The sequence below is a fragment of the Camelina sativa genome, chromosome 15, assembly GCF_030686135.1.
Source record: "Camelina sativa cultivar CO46 ecotype springtype chromosome 15, ASM3068613v1".
NCBI classification, from domain to species: domain Eukaryota; kingdom Viridiplantae; phylum Streptophyta; class Magnoliopsida; order Brassicales; family Brassicaceae; genus Camelina; species Camelina sativa.
Window position 1 is genome coordinate 32,583,262 of NC_141894.1, and position 20,320 is coordinate 32,603,581.

Below are 20,320 nucleotides of genomic sequence, written 5' to 3' on the forward strand. Positions count from 1 at the left end.
TTAACTAGACTGTCTACCAGTGACTTCATCCAAGAACCTAAAGTCACTGACATCTTTTCTCTGTGCAGTCACTCCCAAATGGCATAAGTTCTAAAAGCAGCATTAATTACCATTTCCATTAATCTTCTGCTTTCCTGTGATATATCCTTTCACAAAAGAGTGGATTCCTTAACAGATCTTGATCATAGCATACAAAGTTTCTCAATATCAACAGAAATCTATGTCTAATCCACGTAGACTAAATCTTCAAACACCGTCCATCACTCAACGGAGGTTAAAAACGTGTATTGAAGCTTTTCCAAAACAGGGAACTCTTGACTGAAGCATTTGTGTCTGTCTTGATGCAGAGGACAAGCGGAGTAGCAAACTAACCCAGCAAATTACAAAATTTGGTGGGAATATCAACAAGAGTCATACGAAGCCATAGGAAAAAACAGATCACGATTTGGAGTCTCGGTTTGAGAGTTACGACCAATTTCTCAAGACAGATTCAGACTGATACGACCTGCAAGCATCTAACTTTGAGAGAAATTTCCCATCAAACCACAAGGAATCATAAGGTGATCTTTATATCATTGGAAAGATCTTACTTCCAAGTTTCTAAAACATCTTTCAAAGCTAGAATCCGAGTTCTGTAGCCATAGTTACTGAAGAAGAAAGTAGCAACCCGTGAAAGAAAAACTGTTCTTGAAACCTGCAACCTTCTTTTCATCATTCTTTGATTTCTCTGCAAATACCAGCGACATCTTTCCAAACCATATTTGATTCATGTTTCTTTCTCATGAAAATAACCATTAATAGCTGATCAAAAACAAGAACACACTCTTTGTTTTCTTCTCCCAAAGCTCTTTCTATGAAGCTCAACATTCTTCTTCCTCTTGTTGATTGTGTGTCTCACTAAGACAAATTCCAATTCACGACACATACATCAACACACTTCCAAATCATACTTCAACCAATCCCTTTTGACTGTTGATAATGCATTTCCTAAGCATCGGATTCCAAAATCTTAACTTTGAACTCCTTGATCCCTTCCTTGACACCTACTTTTGATTCAACATACGTCATTGCTTGCTTATCACCGAATGATATAAATCACACAGTCAATTCTTCAAAGAATATCTGGAATCCTCGCTTCAATCACAATCGCCATTCATCACTTGACTTGAAACTATATATGCTACACAACTAAAGAATCAACACATATCTTGTCTTCTTCCCTATGAATTTAGCTTTCATCTTCTCTGCCAGCAAGAGACCAACCTCGGAATCAAAATTTCTGTTTTGATTTCACAATTGTCTTATAGCCTTGTTTCTCCATGAATCAGTTTTATTCTGCTTAAGCAATCATCTCATTCTCTATTCGAGCCAGAATACAAACTTCAAGCAATTTTGCAAAATCATCTCCGAAATACTTTTCTTCTATTCAAATCAACCACAAATCAGACAAAGAAGACATCATCTCGATGATTTCTTGAAACCAGAAGTTGAATCCACCTTTGCTTGAATGATTCTTCAACATCAAACACCTCTTTTCCTTTCAAATTGCTACAAACAAATCATGAGGAGACGGTTCTCGATATCATCTCCCTCGATAACTTGAGATGAGTCGACAACCCTTTGATTTTACAAACTTCTCCATTCATCCTCAAATTCTCTATGGGTTATAAATTTATCAACAAAGACTTGCAATCCCTTTCTTCGTTTCTCCCAACAGCGCAAAATCAAAACTTTGATACCCTTGAAATCTTTTTGAGTAGCGTAGAAGATTCAGACCCAATCCGACTTTGGTTGTTCTTCTCAAACCAACCGGTTATCTCTTGGTTCAAATTTAAAACCTCTTTTATTCCTTCCAAGTCTACGATTCTGAATTTCATATGAAGCCCCTAATCCTCCTAAAACCTCAAATATATTCTTCATGATTCATCGACAACGGACAGAGAACCGGATGCGATACAATGTTTTAAAAAAAAGTAACTCTGTAACTTCTGATGACTTCTCTTTACTAGTCACTGCTACTTTCTCTTGTAGACACTGAAGCTTTATATGAACCTTGCCTTGTCTTTACTTGGATTCTGAAATTTCACACAAATCAGAATTCTCAATCTCTTTCCTTACATCAACATGATGATTTCCACAAGCTTGTAACTGTATCTTCAAAATCTTCAATCATTCAGTTTAAATGACTGTGATAGACAACAACACAATTCCACACCTGTGACAAAAGCCATCTTTTCTCAAACAAATCATCTTAATAGCAATCACCACCATCTTTGTTCATCCTAATTAAAAATATTATGTCAACTGGTTACTTAACATGCTCCCTGTGGTGCTTTCTTGAATCTCATAATGCAACTGGTTCCATCTGACAACTGTGGAGCATCATATGCATTCACCCAGATGAGTTCTAAGGCCTTTGCTCTCTTCGTGCATACCACTGAGAGCTTTTTACGCGTGACCAACTACTTCTTCAAACTTTGTATTCCGCACAGTAGCTTCAAGTCATTAATTCTTGACCTCGAAATCTCTCCTCCATTCCTCGATGAATTTTTTCAATAGCATGAGAAACACGACAAGTCTTCCATATTATGACTATTCTGAATCTTAGTATCTTACAATGAGATCATGATCACAACTTTTGCTTCGACGAGAACAACTCCGGTGACTTCTCTTCCTTGATAACCAAAGATATAAGTCGAGCCTTCAATCTCAATTGATTCTGATTGTGGACTTTGAAACAATAAAGAATGTTGTTTTCTTTTTCACAAGAATCAGAAATTTCTTGTACTCGAGCTTCTTCATCCTTTATCCCCAATACATGAAATCAATCTCCATGATTCCTGCAATACTAAATTCACATCTGTCTCCGATAAACCTTCTCCTTTCTCTCCCACTAAAACTTGAGCATACGTCTTTATGAAAACTCTTCAATTTTCTCTCTTGGCTTTCATAATGATTGTAGTCTCTCTTTCTATTTAACAGATCATGAACTCTTTTCTTCTCATCCGATTCAAATTTCTCCATCTAGCCACAAAATCCAGGACCATACCCGAAATAAAAACAAGGTTTCTGTCGAGAACCTGCTCTGATACCAATTGAAAACACATATTTGTGGCTAAGTGTAGTTACGATCGACTTTGTGTTTGTATGAGCATAAAGTAAATAACGCACAAGTTTTGTTAACGGGGTTCGGTTTTTCCTACATCCCCGGGACCTAGTCCAGAACAAATTCACTAGAACAAGATAGCAATTACAACTGCATATGATACAAGCACTACTATGCCTATCATTCTTTTCTAGATGAATAAACCATCAAAAGATCTCTCTATCTTGTTGATGGGGCAACACCACACATCTTGTGTGCATCTCTCAAAACTACCTTGAAGCGCGCAGGTCTTCATGAAGTGCCCTCTTGGTATTTATATCAATTGCCCAACACCTAGGGTTGGCAATTTTCCTATTATACAACAAATAGAAAATTGAGAACTTTCCTTTTTCTTTTTGGATAAGGAAAGTTTCTCTTCAAGATCTCATCTTGAATCTTCCATTCAAGATGTTCATCCAGCTAAGCAGCCGCCACTTGGCTTGTCCAAGTCGGCCTTAAGCTTCTGTACTCAAACTCTTCAATTCAGCTTCTTGTACTACTTCCTGTATTAACGTCGGACTAGTACAAGAACTGCTTCAGACGTTTGATACATCCTCCGATATATCTAACTGCAGGGTTCTTGATTCAACACCTTATCTTCTCTGCTTTGTGTTAATCAGTGTGTCAGCACCATCAGCAAGTGCTACTTAAGGTCTGCTCTACCGGCATTTGTATTAAGTAATACTTCATCTTCTGTGTCAGCTCTTCCAGCATCTGTATCATGTAATGCGTCAGCCTCTATGTCAGTTTTGTCTTGTTTTAGCAGAGAATCCATGACATGTTCTAAACCTGTTAAAACTTCAATCAACACAACATCTTCACAGTCGTGATTGATAATCTCGTCCCATTCATCCGGCTCGAGAGCTTTGTAGAGTTCATCAAACAGCTTCGTATCGTTGCTGTAATAGCCGATGCTTTTTTTAGGAAGCGGCTCTTCACCTTCGTGTAAAACCTACGAGGAAATTCTGGTTTTCTCTCATCCATCCTGCAAGATAAGATTAGGTTTGGCGGGGAATTAAAAAAAAAAAGATTGAGAAAGAGAAAGACTAATCCAATAAGTCTATGCGTCAAATTGGAAAAGAAGGCTACTATCGAATTGCAAAAGAAGTCAACCTTCAGTTTGATCGAAGATAACAATGGCGGCGAAGACGATGCGGTGAAGATGAAGCTGAAGCTGAAGCGGCTGGGTTGAAGAATACAGAGTTCGTCGAGATCTGGTACAAATAAGTTAAACAAAGTAAGTAAACTGACAATCCGAAAGATAGAGATTTAGGTTTAACATGAACAAAAAAGAATGGAAAATCAACCGTTAGTGATAAGCGATAGAGATAAGCGGCAGAGATAAGCGGAAGCGAAGAGTTTTCTAGATCCTTATGAGGAAGAATTAGAGATAACTATCCTTTGTTATCTCCGTTTTTAAGTCGCAAATATTAAAATAATTTTTATAATCCCGGTTTTATAAAACCAAAACCGTTTTATTAGAAATAGAACCGGAAAATTATAAAAAAAAATTGTAAAGAAACCGATTAAAACCGGATCCCGTGTATCGGTAATATTAAACATATAGAAATTACCGCCAACTAACGTCAAATCAATTTATACCTTGTAATGATTATGTTGACGACTTCTCTGGCAGACTTCACCACGGGAAACTGAACTGTCTGCAAATCCATCAAATTAAATTAATTTTTGTACTATTATGCTGAAGACTTATCAAGTAGACTTCTTTCTGGGGAAACTAAAACATACTTTAAACTGCAAAACTATCAAATCAAATTAATTTTTGTACTATTATGCTGAAGACATATCAAGTAGACTTCTTTCTGGGGAAACTAAAACGTACTTTAAACTGCAAAACTATCAAATCTAATTAATTTTTGTACTATTATGCTGAAGACTTATCAAGTAAACTTCTTTCTGGGAAACTAAAACGTACTTTAAACTGTAAAACTATCTAATCTAATTAATTTTTGTACTATTATGCTGAAGACTTATCAAGTAGACTTCTTTCTGGGGAAACTAAAACGTACTTTAAACAGCAAATCTATCAAATCTAATTAATTTTTGTACTATTATGCTGAAGACTTATCAAGTAGACTTCTTTCTGGGAAACTAAAACGTACTTTAAACTGCAAAACTATCAAGTATAAAGTGATATGATATAGAATCATTTTAAGAATGAAACAAACATGAATTATATGATGAATTGTAGTGATATAGAGAAAGTTTCAATTACCCAACCGTGATCAGTCTCCAATTAAGCGTGGATGATTTATATTGACCGATACAAGACTTTCAATCACCAATTCTCCGACGTCAAAATGAACTACGTACTATTTTTTTTAAAGAGAAAAGAAATGATTTACTGATAACTTTTTTTGGTTGCAGTTTTAAAATAATCAAAAGGCCCTGTGCTGGTTTATATATACGAGACGAAACGGTTACAAGAAACAGTTACATAATTAATAACGCAAACCGTCGCGTCGTAAATCATTAACGAGTAGACTTCGTCGACTGACTTCTTAATGGAGAAGTCTACTAAATAGGTCAAAAAATGAAGTCAACGATATCGTCCAAATATTATAGAAACTGAAGCAAGTTTAACAGATTACAGACATAAATACGCCATTCAAACAAACAGCCACGATAAAGAGAGGTTCACAGATTTTACTTGAAAGATCTACGAAGAAAAAGAGATTAATACTACAATTAAGATCATACCGGCGATTAAGACATTCTCGACCACCCCGCGTACACGACGAATTGACAGATGTAATTCCTTCATCTGATCTTTCACCTTGTCTAGCTCCTGCTGAACCCATACCATTTCATCATTTTCCTGGATGGCTGTAATAGAATCCCTTTGGTCAGCAAGTCCACCTCTCATTGCTTGAAGTTCTTGCATAATAGCCTCATCCCACCATTTCATAATATGGTCATCTCCATCCTATACTGTACCATAGAAGTAAATATACCATAAGAATATTATCTATACTCAAATAATAATTATACCAAACAAATAAACCATCATACAATCTAACAACTTCATGGTTATTGCATCCAAAGAAAATCCTTCTAGGATTGTCGGCTGTGGTGGAACATTTCATAACGGTTTCCCTTCCGCAGAAACATCTGTCAGGAATTCCAACTGTCAGGCCAAGAAAGTTTACTTTGGGTGGACCTTCACTCCATACTTGCAAAGAACTAGAAGATGGCTGAGTGTAGCTGTTTAACCCCATATCCGTGTGCAAAATGAACAAAAAACTATGAGAACATATATATTTTTGAAAAAAATTAGCTAAAGCGTTACAAAAGCAAATAGCCGACTTCATATGATGAGAATACTTATCTGAGATGTCCTTCAGTTTTGAAGACGATAAATGATGAGGATAGAATCTGAATTTTCGAGAGAAACAATATCGGAATTTTAGAGAGAGAAATTGTGGAGAGAGAGAAAGCACATACAAACTAGGGTTCACCTACATAAAGAAGTATTTATATGGTTACCGAATCCGGTTAGGTTAAAATCAGGGAATTGGTACGCATTCGGTTAGGTTCAGCTATCGGTTTGGTTAAATTGTCGGTGAGCTTAAAATAATATAATATTACTAGTTGATGGCATAAGAAAGTCAACCACCAATAGTCTACAGATAAGTCTACTTAAGCAAACCCTAAATCAAATAATTTTAACCTAATCAGTCTTACCACCCTTAATTTGACTAGTTTATATGTAAATTTATTTTATTACAATGTAGGAAGTCTATGTGGTTATTATTTGGTCAAACGGTTAACCAAATTATTTTTTATAATTTTCAAAATTAAAATTTAACCTATAATTAAGGAGTAGAGTTACTTTTAAGTCTTCCCTTTGACATCAATTTGAAATCAACCTTAAAGATATCTATTGCAGACTTCCTCGGGTTAAATCTGTCATTTCGGCTTCTATTTTTTGTTTGGTCGTAAGGGGGTCAACTGTAATTTTAGCACCCTTAGTGGTTATGTTTCTCGAAAAACGAATATGGGGTCTACGAGTTCTTTCAAATGCAAATAAAGGTACAAAAAATGCAATTGTCCCTAGTTAATTTTGTTAAAACATTGCATACTTTTAAAAATAAAATATATATACATGTATGAAGATGATTTCTTTAGCTTGATTCCCTCATTGGGCTTTGGTTGAAATTAGTGTTGTTGAATCTGCATTGATAATTGGTTTTTTACAGCCACCAAATTTTTATTATACATATCTAATTGAAAATTGAAAATAATAAGAAGAGAATGAATGAAGGAAGAAATACATTAAAAAAAGAAATAAAATTGAACAAAATATAAGATAAATCCAGCAAAATATATAATCACACTCTTACCATAAGTTTTGAATTCATGCAAGAACATAAACAAAACAAAGAAAATATTTAGAATTTGTGATATGGTGGATGATGATGTGAGAATGGTTATTTATAGGATTTCAAGGATGTAAGTTACATTTCTAAAATAATTTAATTAGTGGAGTTACAATTATAATTTATAGTTTGTTTGAGTGAAAATGAATGGAAAAAAGTCATTCATAATTATGTAATTTCAGTTACAATTTAGTAGTAAAGTGTGGATTTCAAGTATAGATTAATGTACATTATTACATTTTTATTTAATTAAAAATAAATATAATTTTTAGAAATTAAATGATAAATACCAATAAGGAGAGAGTGAAACCTTATAAAATCATATGAAATGCAATAAAAATTTCAAAGATTAATTTAATTTTAAAAATTGAAAACAATTTTAAATATATATAATACTATCAAAAATAAAATATAGAATCAAACTCTTACAACACATATGCGATATAACAACATTTGATATTGGTGGGGGAGGAGGAGAGAATGATAACTTATAAGATCCAAATTAGATAATAGAGATGAATCTTATAAAATAAGAATAATGTAAATAGATATCATGTAGTCTCTAAAATTATAATTTAGCGTTAAAATTTTACAATGATATTTCATTTGATTTTTTGAAAACCATACAACAAAAATAAGAAATCGAGAACAAAAAAAAAAGGAAAAATAATTTGAGGTATTGTGGAAGAGAATGAGAGAATGTGAAAATAAAAAAGTAAGCCAATATGAGATAATGAGAGAATGAGAGAATGCTTATTTATATGATAAGAATTAGTGTAAGTTACATTTAGAATAGAATTATGAGAGTTACAATTATAATTTATTGTATTTGAATAAAATTGAGTAGTGGAATATGATTAATGCATAATTTATTTTATTTTCAGTTATAATTTTATTTTAATGTGTGAGTTAAATGTATTGTGTTAATTTGGTCTTAAATATTATTTAAAGCAATTAAACAATTAAAAACAAATAAAAATATAAAAAAATTAGAAAGCATTAAATGAAAATCAACCAATAAGGAGAGACCAAAACCTTACTTTTATGTATATTTGAATAAAATTGAGTAGTGTAATATGATTAATGTATAATTTATTTTATTTTCAGTTATAATTTTATTTTAATGTGTGAGTTAAATGTATTGTGTTAATTTGGTCTTAAATATTGTTTAAAGCAATTAAACAATTAAAAACAAATAAAAATAGAAAAAAATAGAAAGCATTAAATGAAAATCAACCAATAATGAGAGACCAAAACCTTACTTTTATTTATATGATTTCTCTGCAGCTTTTTCAGCTCATTCAGTTTCTTCAGCTCATTCAGTTTCTTCAGCTCATTTTGATGGTTCAGCTTATTTTTATTCAGCCCATCATTATTCAACCTATTCAGCTTGTTCAGTTTGTTAATCACTATTTGCAGCCTAAATCAAGAAGATTTAGTTCAAGGAGAACATGTTCAAGGACAACAATCTCAAGGTGAAGACCAACCAAATTATACTCAGTACTATGACTATCTTAGTGGAAATAATTTTCCTGGAAATTAGATTGTTGTTCAAAATTATAATATGTATCTTATTGCATTTAGTTTCTATGTTTGTTTAGTTTTAATTTTATAATATTATGTTTTCACTATTTTATTGAAGTTTAGTATGAACTTTTAATCTTATTAAAATTGATATTTATTTTGAAATTTTATCGTAATTATTATTTTATATTATATTAATTATAGTTACTAGTTTATATTACTAAATGTAATAAGATAATTTAAAAATATTAATGATATATCAAGTTTTAGTTGATTAACAATAATTTTAATATATTTTTAAATCAAAAACATGAATATAATAATATATAATAAAAACCATATTTGGTGTAATACTATTCACAAAACACTAAAAAAATGGAGATAGCGTTTGTTTTGGTGTTTGGTTGGAGAGCATTAACACTATAATTTGGTGTTTTGGTGTGCCCGTTGGAGTTGCTCTAAGGGCATCATTATACGGGGAACACTTTTGGGTGTCCTTAGAGTAAAAATATTATGAAAATAATGTAAGATCATTAGTTTAGATTTTTTGTTAAGAAGTTTGTTATTGGGAGAACATGTTTAAGATCATAAGATTTAATAATATAATAATCTTAAACATATTACATTTATAAAAACTTTAAAAATAACATTTAAATTGCAAACTTATAAAACTTTTACTAAAATTCAAAATACAATACCAAATTTTTTATGAAACAAAAAAAAAGATTAAAAGAAAACAAACAAACATATTACTTAATTAAAGCACACAAACATTTTATTTAATTAATACATAGTTTAATGTCCAAATTTATTCCATATATTCTCAATCAAATCCTCTTTTAATTTGTGAAAAATTGTTTGCATAAAATTGTATCCATTCACAGCTTGCTACGTCAGCTTAGAACTGAGCCAAGATCAGTTCTACATCAAAAACTAAAAAAGTGTTCTAAACCCACTATTCATTATTTTCTAATTTTTTGGACTTAGAACACCCTTGATGTTCTCCTTATAACGATGGCCTAATAGGCTGGTTCTATATATGCCCATAGAAATTAAATTACCGCTTCTCTCATTTTCTTTCTGACTTTAGAGCTTCGAATAATTAAGGTTTCTTGGGTTTACCATTTATGTACACGAGAAATGTTTTTCTTTGAATTAGGTATATGACAGTCACATCTCTGACCTTACTCTCCACTGCGGCTCAACCCCTAGCTATGTGCCCATGCATATGTACATTATACACATATATACCAGTACTAGTACACACCTAAACTTTAATTGTCTCTTCAATGTGTGTAGGCATGTCATAAGTTACATGTATTAATGTATAACGTATACAACAACATTATCTCCTCCATCTTATTGCAAACCCCAAAAAAGTAACCAAGACGATAGAACTCAAGTCAATAATGTGCTGCACCAAACTCCACCTCATGCACGTTGTTTTTCAGGACTTTGACCCTCAAATTTTACCTACGACCAAATTAATATTAAAGCACTTGTCTTTTCCATTTTAACAAATCATATAGACCATAGCCTTCATATATATAAATTTGAAGGACATAGATGTTAATTACTACTACACGGAACATGGTCACGAGTACGGGTGTCAAAATGGATAATCCGACCCGACCCGGCCTATATCCACATGGGTTAGAGACTTTTGTGGGCGGATTCAACCCAACTCATTTATTATAATGAGTTGAATTTATATACCCAAACCCAATTACATAAAACCCAATGGCTAAATGGGTTATATGGGTTAACCATATAAAAATAAAATAAAATAAAATAATTGATATTAAATCCATAATATATTTATATAAAATAGAATTATAAAACCAACCAAACTTTTCAAGCTTAAAAAGTTCATTTCTAGATATTATAGAAAAATTTCACATTCATTTTAGATCATTGACATATATATTATTGTTTACTTTTTTTGTTTTTAGCAAAGTAGAAAAACTTAACATTTGTTTTAGATATTTTACATAAATTAGTTATAAAAAGAAAATATTTTACATATTAATATATATCTATATTATATTATATGCATATATATATTATTTTTGTTTTTTTCATTCAACCTATTGGTAACCCATAACCCTAATGGGTTTACCCTGATAAACCCACAAACCCATTGGACGAACCCATTTATTTATATGGGTATAAAAACTTAACTCATACCCGTTAAAATAATAGACAAACGGGTAAACCCATGGTTTCTACCCATTTTGATACACGACTCACAATGCTACCTATAACATTAATTACACATTAGTTGATGACTTGCGTAAATTCCCTTTTTTTTTTTAACAGCACATCAGTTTCCATTTAGATATGCAAAATAAGGCAAAAATGCAAAATAAGAGACTAATGCAAAAGACAAGGCGGCTACACAAAAGAATTCTCTCACAGATGTCGCTGAGAGAAAAACACCAATGATGAGATTTTATGTTTTGGCCTCAACGAACGTACTGTTGATCATTTCACCTTTTTAGTTCATCTTTTGCTAATTTCAATATATAGCATATCTAAACACAAAATGAAGACAAATGATCGATGTCCGTAATAATTCCTTCCACAAATGACAACATCATAATGTTTTTTTTTTGTTTACTTTGAAAATTTTGAATTGTTGAGCAAGTCAATATATCTTTGAGCAATCTGGTCGGGTGTATAGTCCGTATAATACCATTTTCCCACAAGCAGACCTTCCTCTCTGCCAAGCCTCTCAATAAGTCCCTGTACTTCATCTCCTCCCACTTGACTTGGATTCAACAAGTTACAGGCGACCTCTATAACTCCTTCCCCATGCACAAGCGCCATTGTCTGCACTGAAGCCAAGCCCCCTCCTCTCTCGCTCGTCTTCCTTGATAATCTCCTCACTGCCTTGAGATTGTTTGACATGACTGGTACGTTATAGTTACTCACCCACCCGCACGCCCCAACCGCTACAACCCCTTTGGCTTTGCTCACCTCTTGTGGCCCTGCGTCTGGCTTCACTGGCACCATCTCCAGCTCCAACCCACCTGCCCATTCATGTCCCTTCCTGTTTGCCTTGAAGTATCCCAGCTTCCTTCTGATCGAATCCAGCGTGCACTGCTCCTTATCTGCTGCTCCATATAGATATGTAGGAACTGCACCAGGGAGGGTCGGGTATCTCATTCCACATACCAATATAGAGAATGCTACAAAGACTTTCATGTTCTATGGCCTAAGAGATGATGAAGCCATAAACAAGACAGGACATAACTCTGGCTATCAAAAAGTACACATCAACTACAGCCGACAAAACTACAAACAATGCTCTGCTAAGGCCTAAGAACAATAGAGTATTACTACAAAGACTTCCACGTTCTATGGCCTAGAGTTGATGAGATAACAAAGACAGGACACCACTCTGCCTATCACAAACATCAACTACAACATACAAACAATGATCTGCTAAGAGCAGAGTGTTACTACAAAGACTTCCACGTTCTATGGCCTATAGAGATAATAAAGACAGGACATCACTCTGCCTATCTTAAACATTAACTACAGCATACAAACAACGCTCTGCTTAGAGCAGAGTGTTAATACAAAGACTTCCTTGTTCTATGGCCTAATAAAGACAGAACAACACTCAGCCTATCACAAACATCAACTACAGCATACAAACAATGCTCTGCTAAGAGCAGAGTATTACTTCAAAGACTTCCATATTCTATGGCCCAATAAAGATGATGAGATAATGAAAGACAGGACATCACTAAACCTATCACCAAGTACACATCAAATACAAACAATGTTCTGTTCTTAGCTTAATAAGTGTCTTTTAAAATGGAGGAATTCACAGGTTAGTTGCTAGTGAGGTGTTCTATTAAGTTACTGACCTCGGAGAGTGGAGCCGATGTCCATTGCTAGGGAATTGGCAACGGAAGAAACTTGTTCTATAGAGGTTTGAGACAAGGGGTGAAAGCATATGTGGTCGACCACTCCAAGGCGGGGATGGGATCCAGAGTGCAACTCAAGATTGATGGTGTCGAGAGCAGTCTTAACCATTGCAAACACTGCATTCTTCAGGGATGAAGATGACCCAGTAGCAAGCGAGGATACAACAGTATAACCGACCCTGCCATAAGCCGCATCTTCAAACTTGTTGACGATTGCAGCTGGTGGAAAAGGCTTTACAGCTCTCTCAATGGCTTCGAGGGCCGTCTTGTTCCGCGCTTCAGATATGTATACCTTGCAGCAACCAAGCATTTCTCTCAACATCTCCTCGGACCACCTATAGATATATGTTACAGATGTGAGAACGTTTGTTCGTTATAAGGCCAAAAAAAAAAGCTCTGACAGTATCCACCACAATTAGATATGTGGTCAGCAGTCACATGTCGCAGAAAAAAAGGAAAAGCCAATAAATAATAATAAAAAAAAAAAAAAACAGAGATTGACGTCGACACACACGCCTCTTGAAAGCCATACATACAAATACAATAATGATACAAGAGAGTGCTCGTATGGAGGAGGGAGGTCCTAGAAGTCGAGATTGGAGGAAGGATTTGGGTATCCTTTGAACTCCAACTGTTTCTTGGAAACGCCGAGAGATGCGCAAATTATGTTGAATTTGACTCGGAGATGATCCTTGATCCGGTCTTTGGCTTCGTCCTCGGGATCCAAAAGAGGGAACTTAACGAGCAAGACATGGAAATCATTGAGATGCTTGTGGAGCTGAGGGGAGAAGCGAGTGGGATCAACACGGAGAGCTGAATTCCAAAGAAAAGAGCAGCCTTTGTAGAACCCGATGAGCTCGCCTGTCTCGAACCCGAGTTTCAAACCCAGATGACGAGCGTCTTCCCGACCCGACACAAGACCCTTTTCGTAACCCTCGTCGAAGCCTTGTTGAATGTGCGTCTCCTCTAAACGCACTATACAATCGAGGAAATCTTCGTTCAGACCGGAACTCATAGAAACTTGTTTTGCTAAATCGGATTGAACACCCGTAAAAAATATATTTCTTTTTATTACCTTCAATTTTAGAGTATTATTTTGGATGATAATGAGTACTTAGGGCAAGCCCATCAAAGGATTTAACAAGTATCTTAAGAGTTTCTAAAGTATTTTTACAGATTAAATTTAATTCTTTTTGTGTGATTTAGCTTAGGATCGATGGTTACATAAGATATTTTAGATGTGTTTAGAAACTTGGTTGTGTTAGTTTCTGATTGAATGAGTAAAAAATAAAATTTTCATTTATTTTTTTGTTACCCGATTTTCTCTTCGTCTCTCTCGTTTATTTCGAAGTCGATAGGTTCTCCACAGAGAAGAAGCAGAGAATTGAAGGTGATTCAATTGGAAAGGGGATTTCACCGTCGGCTCATCTCCACCGTTCTGGGTAATTCAATTGGAAAGGTGATTCAATTGGTTAGTTTTGTAAAAATGCGTATGAATCTGCTGCTTTGTGTGGGGATTGAGTTTCTGGTGAGCGTAGTACCAAAGCTCAAGTCACTCTTTGCCCAATTCTCTCAAACAGGTTATTCCACTACAAGAAAAATCAACATTCATAGCACACAATAAATACTATCATATGTGTTTAATAGCGTTTTCATAAACGCTATGTTCTCCGCAGCTATCTTAGGTGTCACCTCTATTATAGCGTTTTTGACATGTTATTATATATCGTTCTTTCATAACATTAATCAAATGCTATAATATTGTTTTCTGTAACACATATTTTGTGCTATTTTATATTATGCCATAGCATTTTTTGTTTGCTATATGGAATTCTTTAATTTTTAATTTGATTTTTTATAATTTATATATTTGACCATAGTTTTGCAGACTTTATTTAACTGGATTGATATTTAAAAAAATTATTTCATAAATCATCAACATACATAACATAACGTTAATATAAGCAAGTCTTACATATCATACCAAGTCTTATAATATGCTGCCCTGTTTTATCCAAAAAGCTAACATTATAGCTTATAAGGATAGAGACAAACTTCAATCTCTTAAGTCTCTTCTCCTCTATCGCCTTCCCATCAAATGCAGTACACACGTCTGAAGAACTGTTCCTGTTAGCATTCCCGTCCAGATTCCCTGGAATCATGTGTATATACATCAACTTAAAGCTTATGTTTTCGATTAGTTTTTTCATTACAGTTCAAGAGTATACATAGTTACATACCTCTACTCCAAGTTCCCTCTTGTAGATGAGCAATAAAACAAATAGGTATTACCACATATATAGAAACACCCAATGTTCAACTATGCCTTACCATCCAGCACCAACAGCTACAGTTTTTGTACCAATATCAAAATGGTTGTTCCTTCTTCTCTCTGTATACACCTCCAACATCGCTAATAGTTGTTTTTTCTCTCTGTATAACATTAAAAACAGATAAACTCACATTGCAACTGAAAATTTTAATACCACAACAAATCTTTGGCCTAGATAAACAACTCACAGTTTACGTCACAAATTATTAATGGAGAAGAGAGTTTTACCTCTTTGTATGTTGTTATCTTCTTGGATTCCAACTTTTGACAAACTGAGAAAATCCAGATGAATGTGCAACTGATCAAAATTAATAGAATACTTTCAACTCGTTAATACAATACTAAGGTGCTTTTGTGGTAAAGAAAAGGAAGATATTCACTAACCCAAAACGCTGACAGATCAAATAAAGAAATTTTAGCTCAAACTCAAAAATCAGAGACTTATGGGTGAGTAGAATCAACACTAAAGTTATCTATAAAACAAGTAGAGAATCGGATAAACAAAACATTCACCTTATATCAGCCATAAGTTCGACATTATAATCACCAATGTGTAGTTCATAGAATAAAAGCTTTCAAGCGGAAGATGGCTTGCTCATTATCCGCCCTAGCAAAGTTAAAAACGTAAGTAGCACGAGATAGGTAAGTGACTTACATGGTCTCCTTGAACTCAACTGTCACCACAATCAGATTTCTCGCAGTCCTCACCACTAATTCACACTGCAAAATGACACACAATCAGCTTCTCTGAATTGCAGATCCAAATCACAAGAATGTCTGGTAGCTTACAATAGGAGCATATGAGAGATAAGACATACTCAATTTGAAAATTGAAAGTAGAAACATTCACCGGTGAAGAACTGTGGGAACTTGACAGGCAAAATCACAGCTTCCTTCAAAGCTTGTTTAGCACCTTCAAGCCCAGCAACATCTGTCCACGCTTAACATTAGGCTTTTCCCTAACAATATCAGAGTTTAACACAGCTCAAAGATTTGGTTGCTCTGGGTCCTCTCCATCTCCTCTAGGCTTCGTGGCTACAGCTGTAGCATCACCACCGTTTGATTCTAGGCACGACCCACCTTCGTCCAAAGAAGAAGTTAAACTCATGAAGCCTCTAAATAAGAAGTTAACCAAAGCACAACTAGAAATTCTGATTCCAAACCCAGATTCAAAGGGGGAAAGAGAGGCAGAACCAACAAACCTTCTCCGACGGTAACCAGTTTCTCTTCTCGATCTGGAGATGATATTCAGATCCGAAACCGAATTGGTTTCTCGTATGTTGGGATAGAGGGTTCGTTATTGTGACTGCTTCTATGCTGCTTCTCAGTGATGCTGAAACTGTGGGAAGAGACGGAGATCGATTTCGGATATTGGGAAACGGTCGTCGAGAAAACAAACATCAATTTCGAGAGAGATTGATTGAGTGATGAAGTGTTGCTGAATTCTCACTCACATCAAGCAGCGCCGGTGAGAAAGACGAAACCGGAGGCAACTATTGTTTATGAAAGGAAGAGCTAAAAGAGAAGAATTTGGGTTGTAAGAAACGGATCTGAGATGCACATAGGAAGATATCGATTTTGGGTTTGAAGGTGGAGAGACACAGACTCAGATCTTACTTTTGTTATAAAAGAATATAATAAACATTTTATATCTTTTACATTGGACACTTAGGCGCAAAACCAAAAAAATTAGCTACTTGTTACCGCTTTATCAAAAATTTTAGGTTTACAGAGCCAATTTTAGTTTTCGGCTTACTTATTTGAGGTATAGCGTTTTTAAAATGCTATTATATAGTACCATTTCCAAAATTTTATTTATTATAGCATTTGCCAAAAACGTGCTATGTTTTTATGCTATCAATGCCTATATTTCTTGTAGTGTTCTCTTTTTGTTCTTATGTATATATATCCCTCGATGAATATAGTTCTCTGTCTGTTTACAAGTTTGTGTTTTGTCTGAGTTCTTGTATCTGCTTGTGTTTATTATATCTACAGATACTTGTTTGATAGTTCATGTATTAATTGTTATCTAGTATTAGTTTTATGAGATTAGGTATATAGATGATTGAGTACAAACTTGTAAATCGATTTTGAAGAAGAAGCTGAGGACGGCTGTGGATATTGAGGATGTTAGGAGAGAAGTTGAGATCATGAGGCATATGCCTGTTCATCCTAATGTTGTTACTTTGAAAGATACTTATGAAGATGAGCATGCTGTTCATTTGGTTACGGAGCTTTGTGAAGGTGGTGAGTTTTTTGATAGGATTGTTGCTAGAGGTCATTACACCGAGAGAGCTGCTGCTGCTGTCACTAAAACCATCATGGAAGTTGTTCAGGTTTGTCTTTATAGGATTTTGCCTGTTTTAGTTATTCTCTTCATTTTGTTGCAGAGAATGGCCTAGTCTCTGGCTTATAGTTATAGGACTGAGAGCTGTGTGATGTCTTGCTGTCTTGGTTGAAGCTCTAGTGTGAATCTTATTGCCATTGTTGCTGATTCTTTGTTTCAGCTTTTTGGACATTATTGATATGTAGCATTGCTTTTAAGGGCACAATTTGCTGCAAAAGGATTCAAAATTATTTCTTTTCATGTAAATTAAGAGTCTTTAGGAGTGATTTTAGATGTGAGATTAATGAGTTTCCAATGTGTCTTTTTCGAGGTGTGTCACAAGCATGGGGTAATGCATAGGGACCTGAAACCAGAGAACTTCTTGTTTGGAAACAAGAAGGAGACTGTACCTCTCAAGGCGATTGATTTTGGTCTCTCTGTTTTCTTTAAACCAGGTAATGTGGCTTTGGTGCTCTATAAAAACGTTATCTCTGAGGTTTGGTAAAAGATCGAAACTCACACCATTGTTTTCCTTGCAGGAGAGAGGTTTAACGAAATCGTTGGTAGTCCATACTACATGGCTCCCGAGGTGCTAAAACGGAATTACGGTCCAGAAGGATGCTTTGCTGGTCGGTGATGATTCTGAAGGGCATTGCGGTTCTGTTTCTTTCCTCTGTTTTCGGTTGTGTTTAAGACTTCAAATTCATCATGTCCATAAACTAATGAAGATCTTTGATGCTGCGGCAAATTCATTTAAGCTCTCTATGATTGGATGCAAGTGCATTTGTTCTATGTGAAGAACAAGAAAAATCAGAATTAGGCAAACAAATCTCTTTTAATCATCAAGAACAAGAAATTTTAATTAAGAACTCCAAATTTAACAACCTCCAATGGACCTATGAAATAATGAAGTTTCTTAAGAAGTTCTTAATTTCACTTTTTTCCAAAATTAAAAATAAAATATGTTTTAAGAAATTTTGGTTAAATCCTTTGATGAGGATGCCCTTAGGCCTTCTTGGGTCATAAAGTTAGCGGACCGATATAGTTTGGCTTTTTTTTTTCTTTTCATAACTTCTGCATTAACTTCTGCATTATTTTATTAGATCATGATTAGTAAAACATGAATAAAAGGGTGGCAGAACTAACTTTTAAAAAAACATAAATTAAATAACTAACTACTCTAACCATATATCTAACATATTCTCTATATAATATACAACTAGATTTTAACCCGCGGTACACCGCGGGATAAATATTTATTTTTATAAATTTACAGATTTTGTTAGAATTTATTTAATAATTATTTTCTATAATATCATTTTTATTAAATCAGTTTGATTATGCATGTTATATATTGGTGTTGTTAAAAAAGTAAAAAAATAAAAAGTTTACTTGTATTAAAATATGAGACTAATAATATTTTATTTCTTAATTATATCGGTTTGAACCCGTCTTGTCTTAGAATCCGTCCCATAGAGAAAGACTGTTGACTTGATGTTTTATCCAATAGATCTTGTGATTTACAATGTAGTTGTTTCTTGTATGCTCTAAGGTAAATTTTGAACTTGTGAAATATACTTGAGGAGATGGATGTTATAAATCAGTGATAAACAATATTCAGTCAAGAGCGAAATTACGGCACCCAATGAATTGATCAAAAACATTTAGATGGATTTTAGGAGGATGCAATGAGTGTTCTAATCTCAAATGTGAAAACTGTAATCTTTGTTCAGTATTGATAACCTTAATTTGTGATATGAGGCTATTAGTATCGTCCTCTCTATGAGATATAACTTTTTCTGTATGGATTTGAATTCACCCAAACATTAATGGGCACTATTGGGCTATCTAGCTGTGAAAGACTGTATTATTAAGGAGTTGTATTTACAAATTTGCTTAAAGTTTTGGTCCTCGTTAACTAATTAATTTTGATAATATATATACCCAAACATTAATGGGCACGTTTGATATATTTATTAACTTAATCCCCTATATTTAAATCAACCGCTAATCATGTTAATTATCAAAATGAATTAGTTAAATTATCACATTCGACGGAAAAAAGAGGATGAAAACATTTTGCTCTAACTAAAAAAAAAAGAGAGCGAAATATTTGCCCGTGTAAAAATACTTTCGCATCATGACAGTCGATATTTTGTTATTCTCAAACGGTTTGAATATGTTCATATCCAAAGGTTCACAAGCTGCTGAGCTCGAAGCGTGACGATGAAACGATTCCCATGAGCCAATCCAGTCCTTGCTCTCCCAAGAGCTTAAACCACCGCATTTCTCTTACAGATCGCTTCACTACCTCTTCCGTGAACAGCGTCTCCTCTTCATCCTTGTCGGGATCTTGATCGGTTCCACTTTCTTCATCCTCAAGCCTTCTCTTTCCCGTTTGGGTGCCGTTGAGTCCACCTCGCTTATCACCATATCTGTTTTGTACGCCGTCAGCGATTATCCGCCTTTCAACATCACATTTAATTCCAACGGCGGTGGATATAAAACCGGTCGTGTTCCTGTCGGTTACGGAAGAGACTGAGGATCGTTGTCACCGGAAAACTGAGGATTCGTCGGTAGTCATCTCTAGAGGGGAGATGAAGTGATCCATTGTAAAGAGAAAGAGTTTGTGGCTAAATATTTGCAGTAAGCCGT

The 20,320-nt window shown here is 34.4% G+C and overlaps 3 protein-coding genes and 1 long non-coding RNA gene across 13 annotated transcripts; 1 reads left to right on the plus strand and 3 right to left on the minus strand.

The window, feature by feature from the left end:
• Window positions 1–11,576: 11,576 nt before the first annotated feature.
• On the minus strand, window positions 11,577–14,445 carry LOC104747771 (formiminotransferase cyclodeaminase-like protein). Of its 3 annotated transcripts, XM_087486895.1 has the most exons (4): window positions 14,323–14,445; window positions 13,540–13,982; window positions 12,948–13,342; window positions 11,577–12,209 (listed from the first exon to the last, which is right to left on the minus strand). In XM_087486895.1, coding segments are annotated over exons 2-4 (921 nt in total). In that variant the 5' UTR covers window positions 13,542–13,982; window positions 14,323–14,445; the 3' UTR covers window positions 11,577–11,685. The 3 variants fall into 3 exon arrangements, with proteins under 3 accessions (XP_087343021.1, XP_087343020.1, XP_087343022.1); XM_087486894.1 differs by lacking the exon at window positions 14,323–14,445 and having other exon boundaries at window positions 13,544–14,048; XM_087486896.1 differs by lacking the exon at window positions 14,323–14,445 and having other exon boundaries at window positions 11,577–12,739; window positions 12,855–13,342; window positions 13,540–13,678.
• On the minus strand, window positions 13,568–14,022 carry LOC147927458 (uncharacterized). The gene has a single exon (XM_087486897.1). It carries the CDS (start codon window positions 14,020–14,022, stop codon window positions 13,591–13,593), a length of 432 nt encoding a protein of 143 aa, XP_087343023.1. The 3' UTR covers window positions 13,568–13,590.
• A 472-nt stretch (window positions 14,446–14,917) lies between the features above and the next one.
• Window positions 14,918–17,130, minus strand: LOC104747770 (uncharacterized). Of its 8 annotated transcripts, none has more exons than XR_761232.3 (6): window positions 16,542–17,130; window positions 16,158–16,419; window positions 15,995–16,059; window positions 15,568–15,637; window positions 15,248–15,440; window positions 14,918–15,159 (listed from the first exon to the last, which is right to left on the minus strand). It is a non-coding gene; the product is annotated as an uncharacterized LOC104747770 (long non-coding RNA). The 8 variants fall into 8 exon arrangements; XR_015581519.1 differs by having other exon boundaries at window positions 15,568–15,611; window positions 16,190–16,419; window positions 16,542–17,101; XR_015581517.1 differs by having other exon boundaries at window positions 16,190–16,419; window positions 16,542–17,101.
• A 102-nt stretch (window positions 17,131–17,232) lies between these two features.
• Window positions 17,233–18,494, plus strand: LOC104748888 (calcium-dependent protein kinase 32-like). Its single transcript, XM_087486898.1, has 3 exons — window positions 17,233–17,675; window positions 17,997–18,120; window positions 18,205–18,494. The coding sequence occupies exons 1-3, from the start codon at window positions 17,490–17,492 to the stop codon at window positions 18,300–18,302; spliced, it is 408 nt and encodes a 135-aa protein (XP_087343024.1). The 5' UTR covers window positions 17,233–17,489; the 3' UTR covers window positions 18,303–18,494.
• Window positions 18,495–20,320: the final 1,826 nt, after the last annotated feature.

Bases quoted from the DNA above. Each gene is read 5' to 3' on its own strand.
- LOC104747771 (XM_087486895.1), bottom strand. The intron at 12,210-12,947 runs GTCAGTAACTTA...TCCCTGGTGCAG, and splicing joins CATCGGCTCCACTCTCCGAG to TTCCTACATATCTATATGGA.
- LOC147927458 (XM_087486897.1), bottom strand. From the start codon at position 14,022: ATGAGTTCCGGTCTGAACGAAGATTTCCTCGATTGTATAGTGCGTTTA.
- LOC104748888 (XM_087486898.1), top strand. From the start codon at position 17,490: ATGAGGCATATGCCTGTTCATCCTAATGTTGTTACTTTGAAAGATACT. The intron at 17,676-17,996 runs GTTTGTCTTTAT...GTCTTTTTCGAG, and splicing joins CCATCATGGAAGTTGTTCAG to GTGTGTCACAAGCATGGGGT. The intron at 18,121-18,204 runs GTAATGTGGCTT...TTTTCCTTGCAG, and splicing joins CTCTGTTTTCTTTAAACCAG to GAGAGAGGTTTAACGAAATC.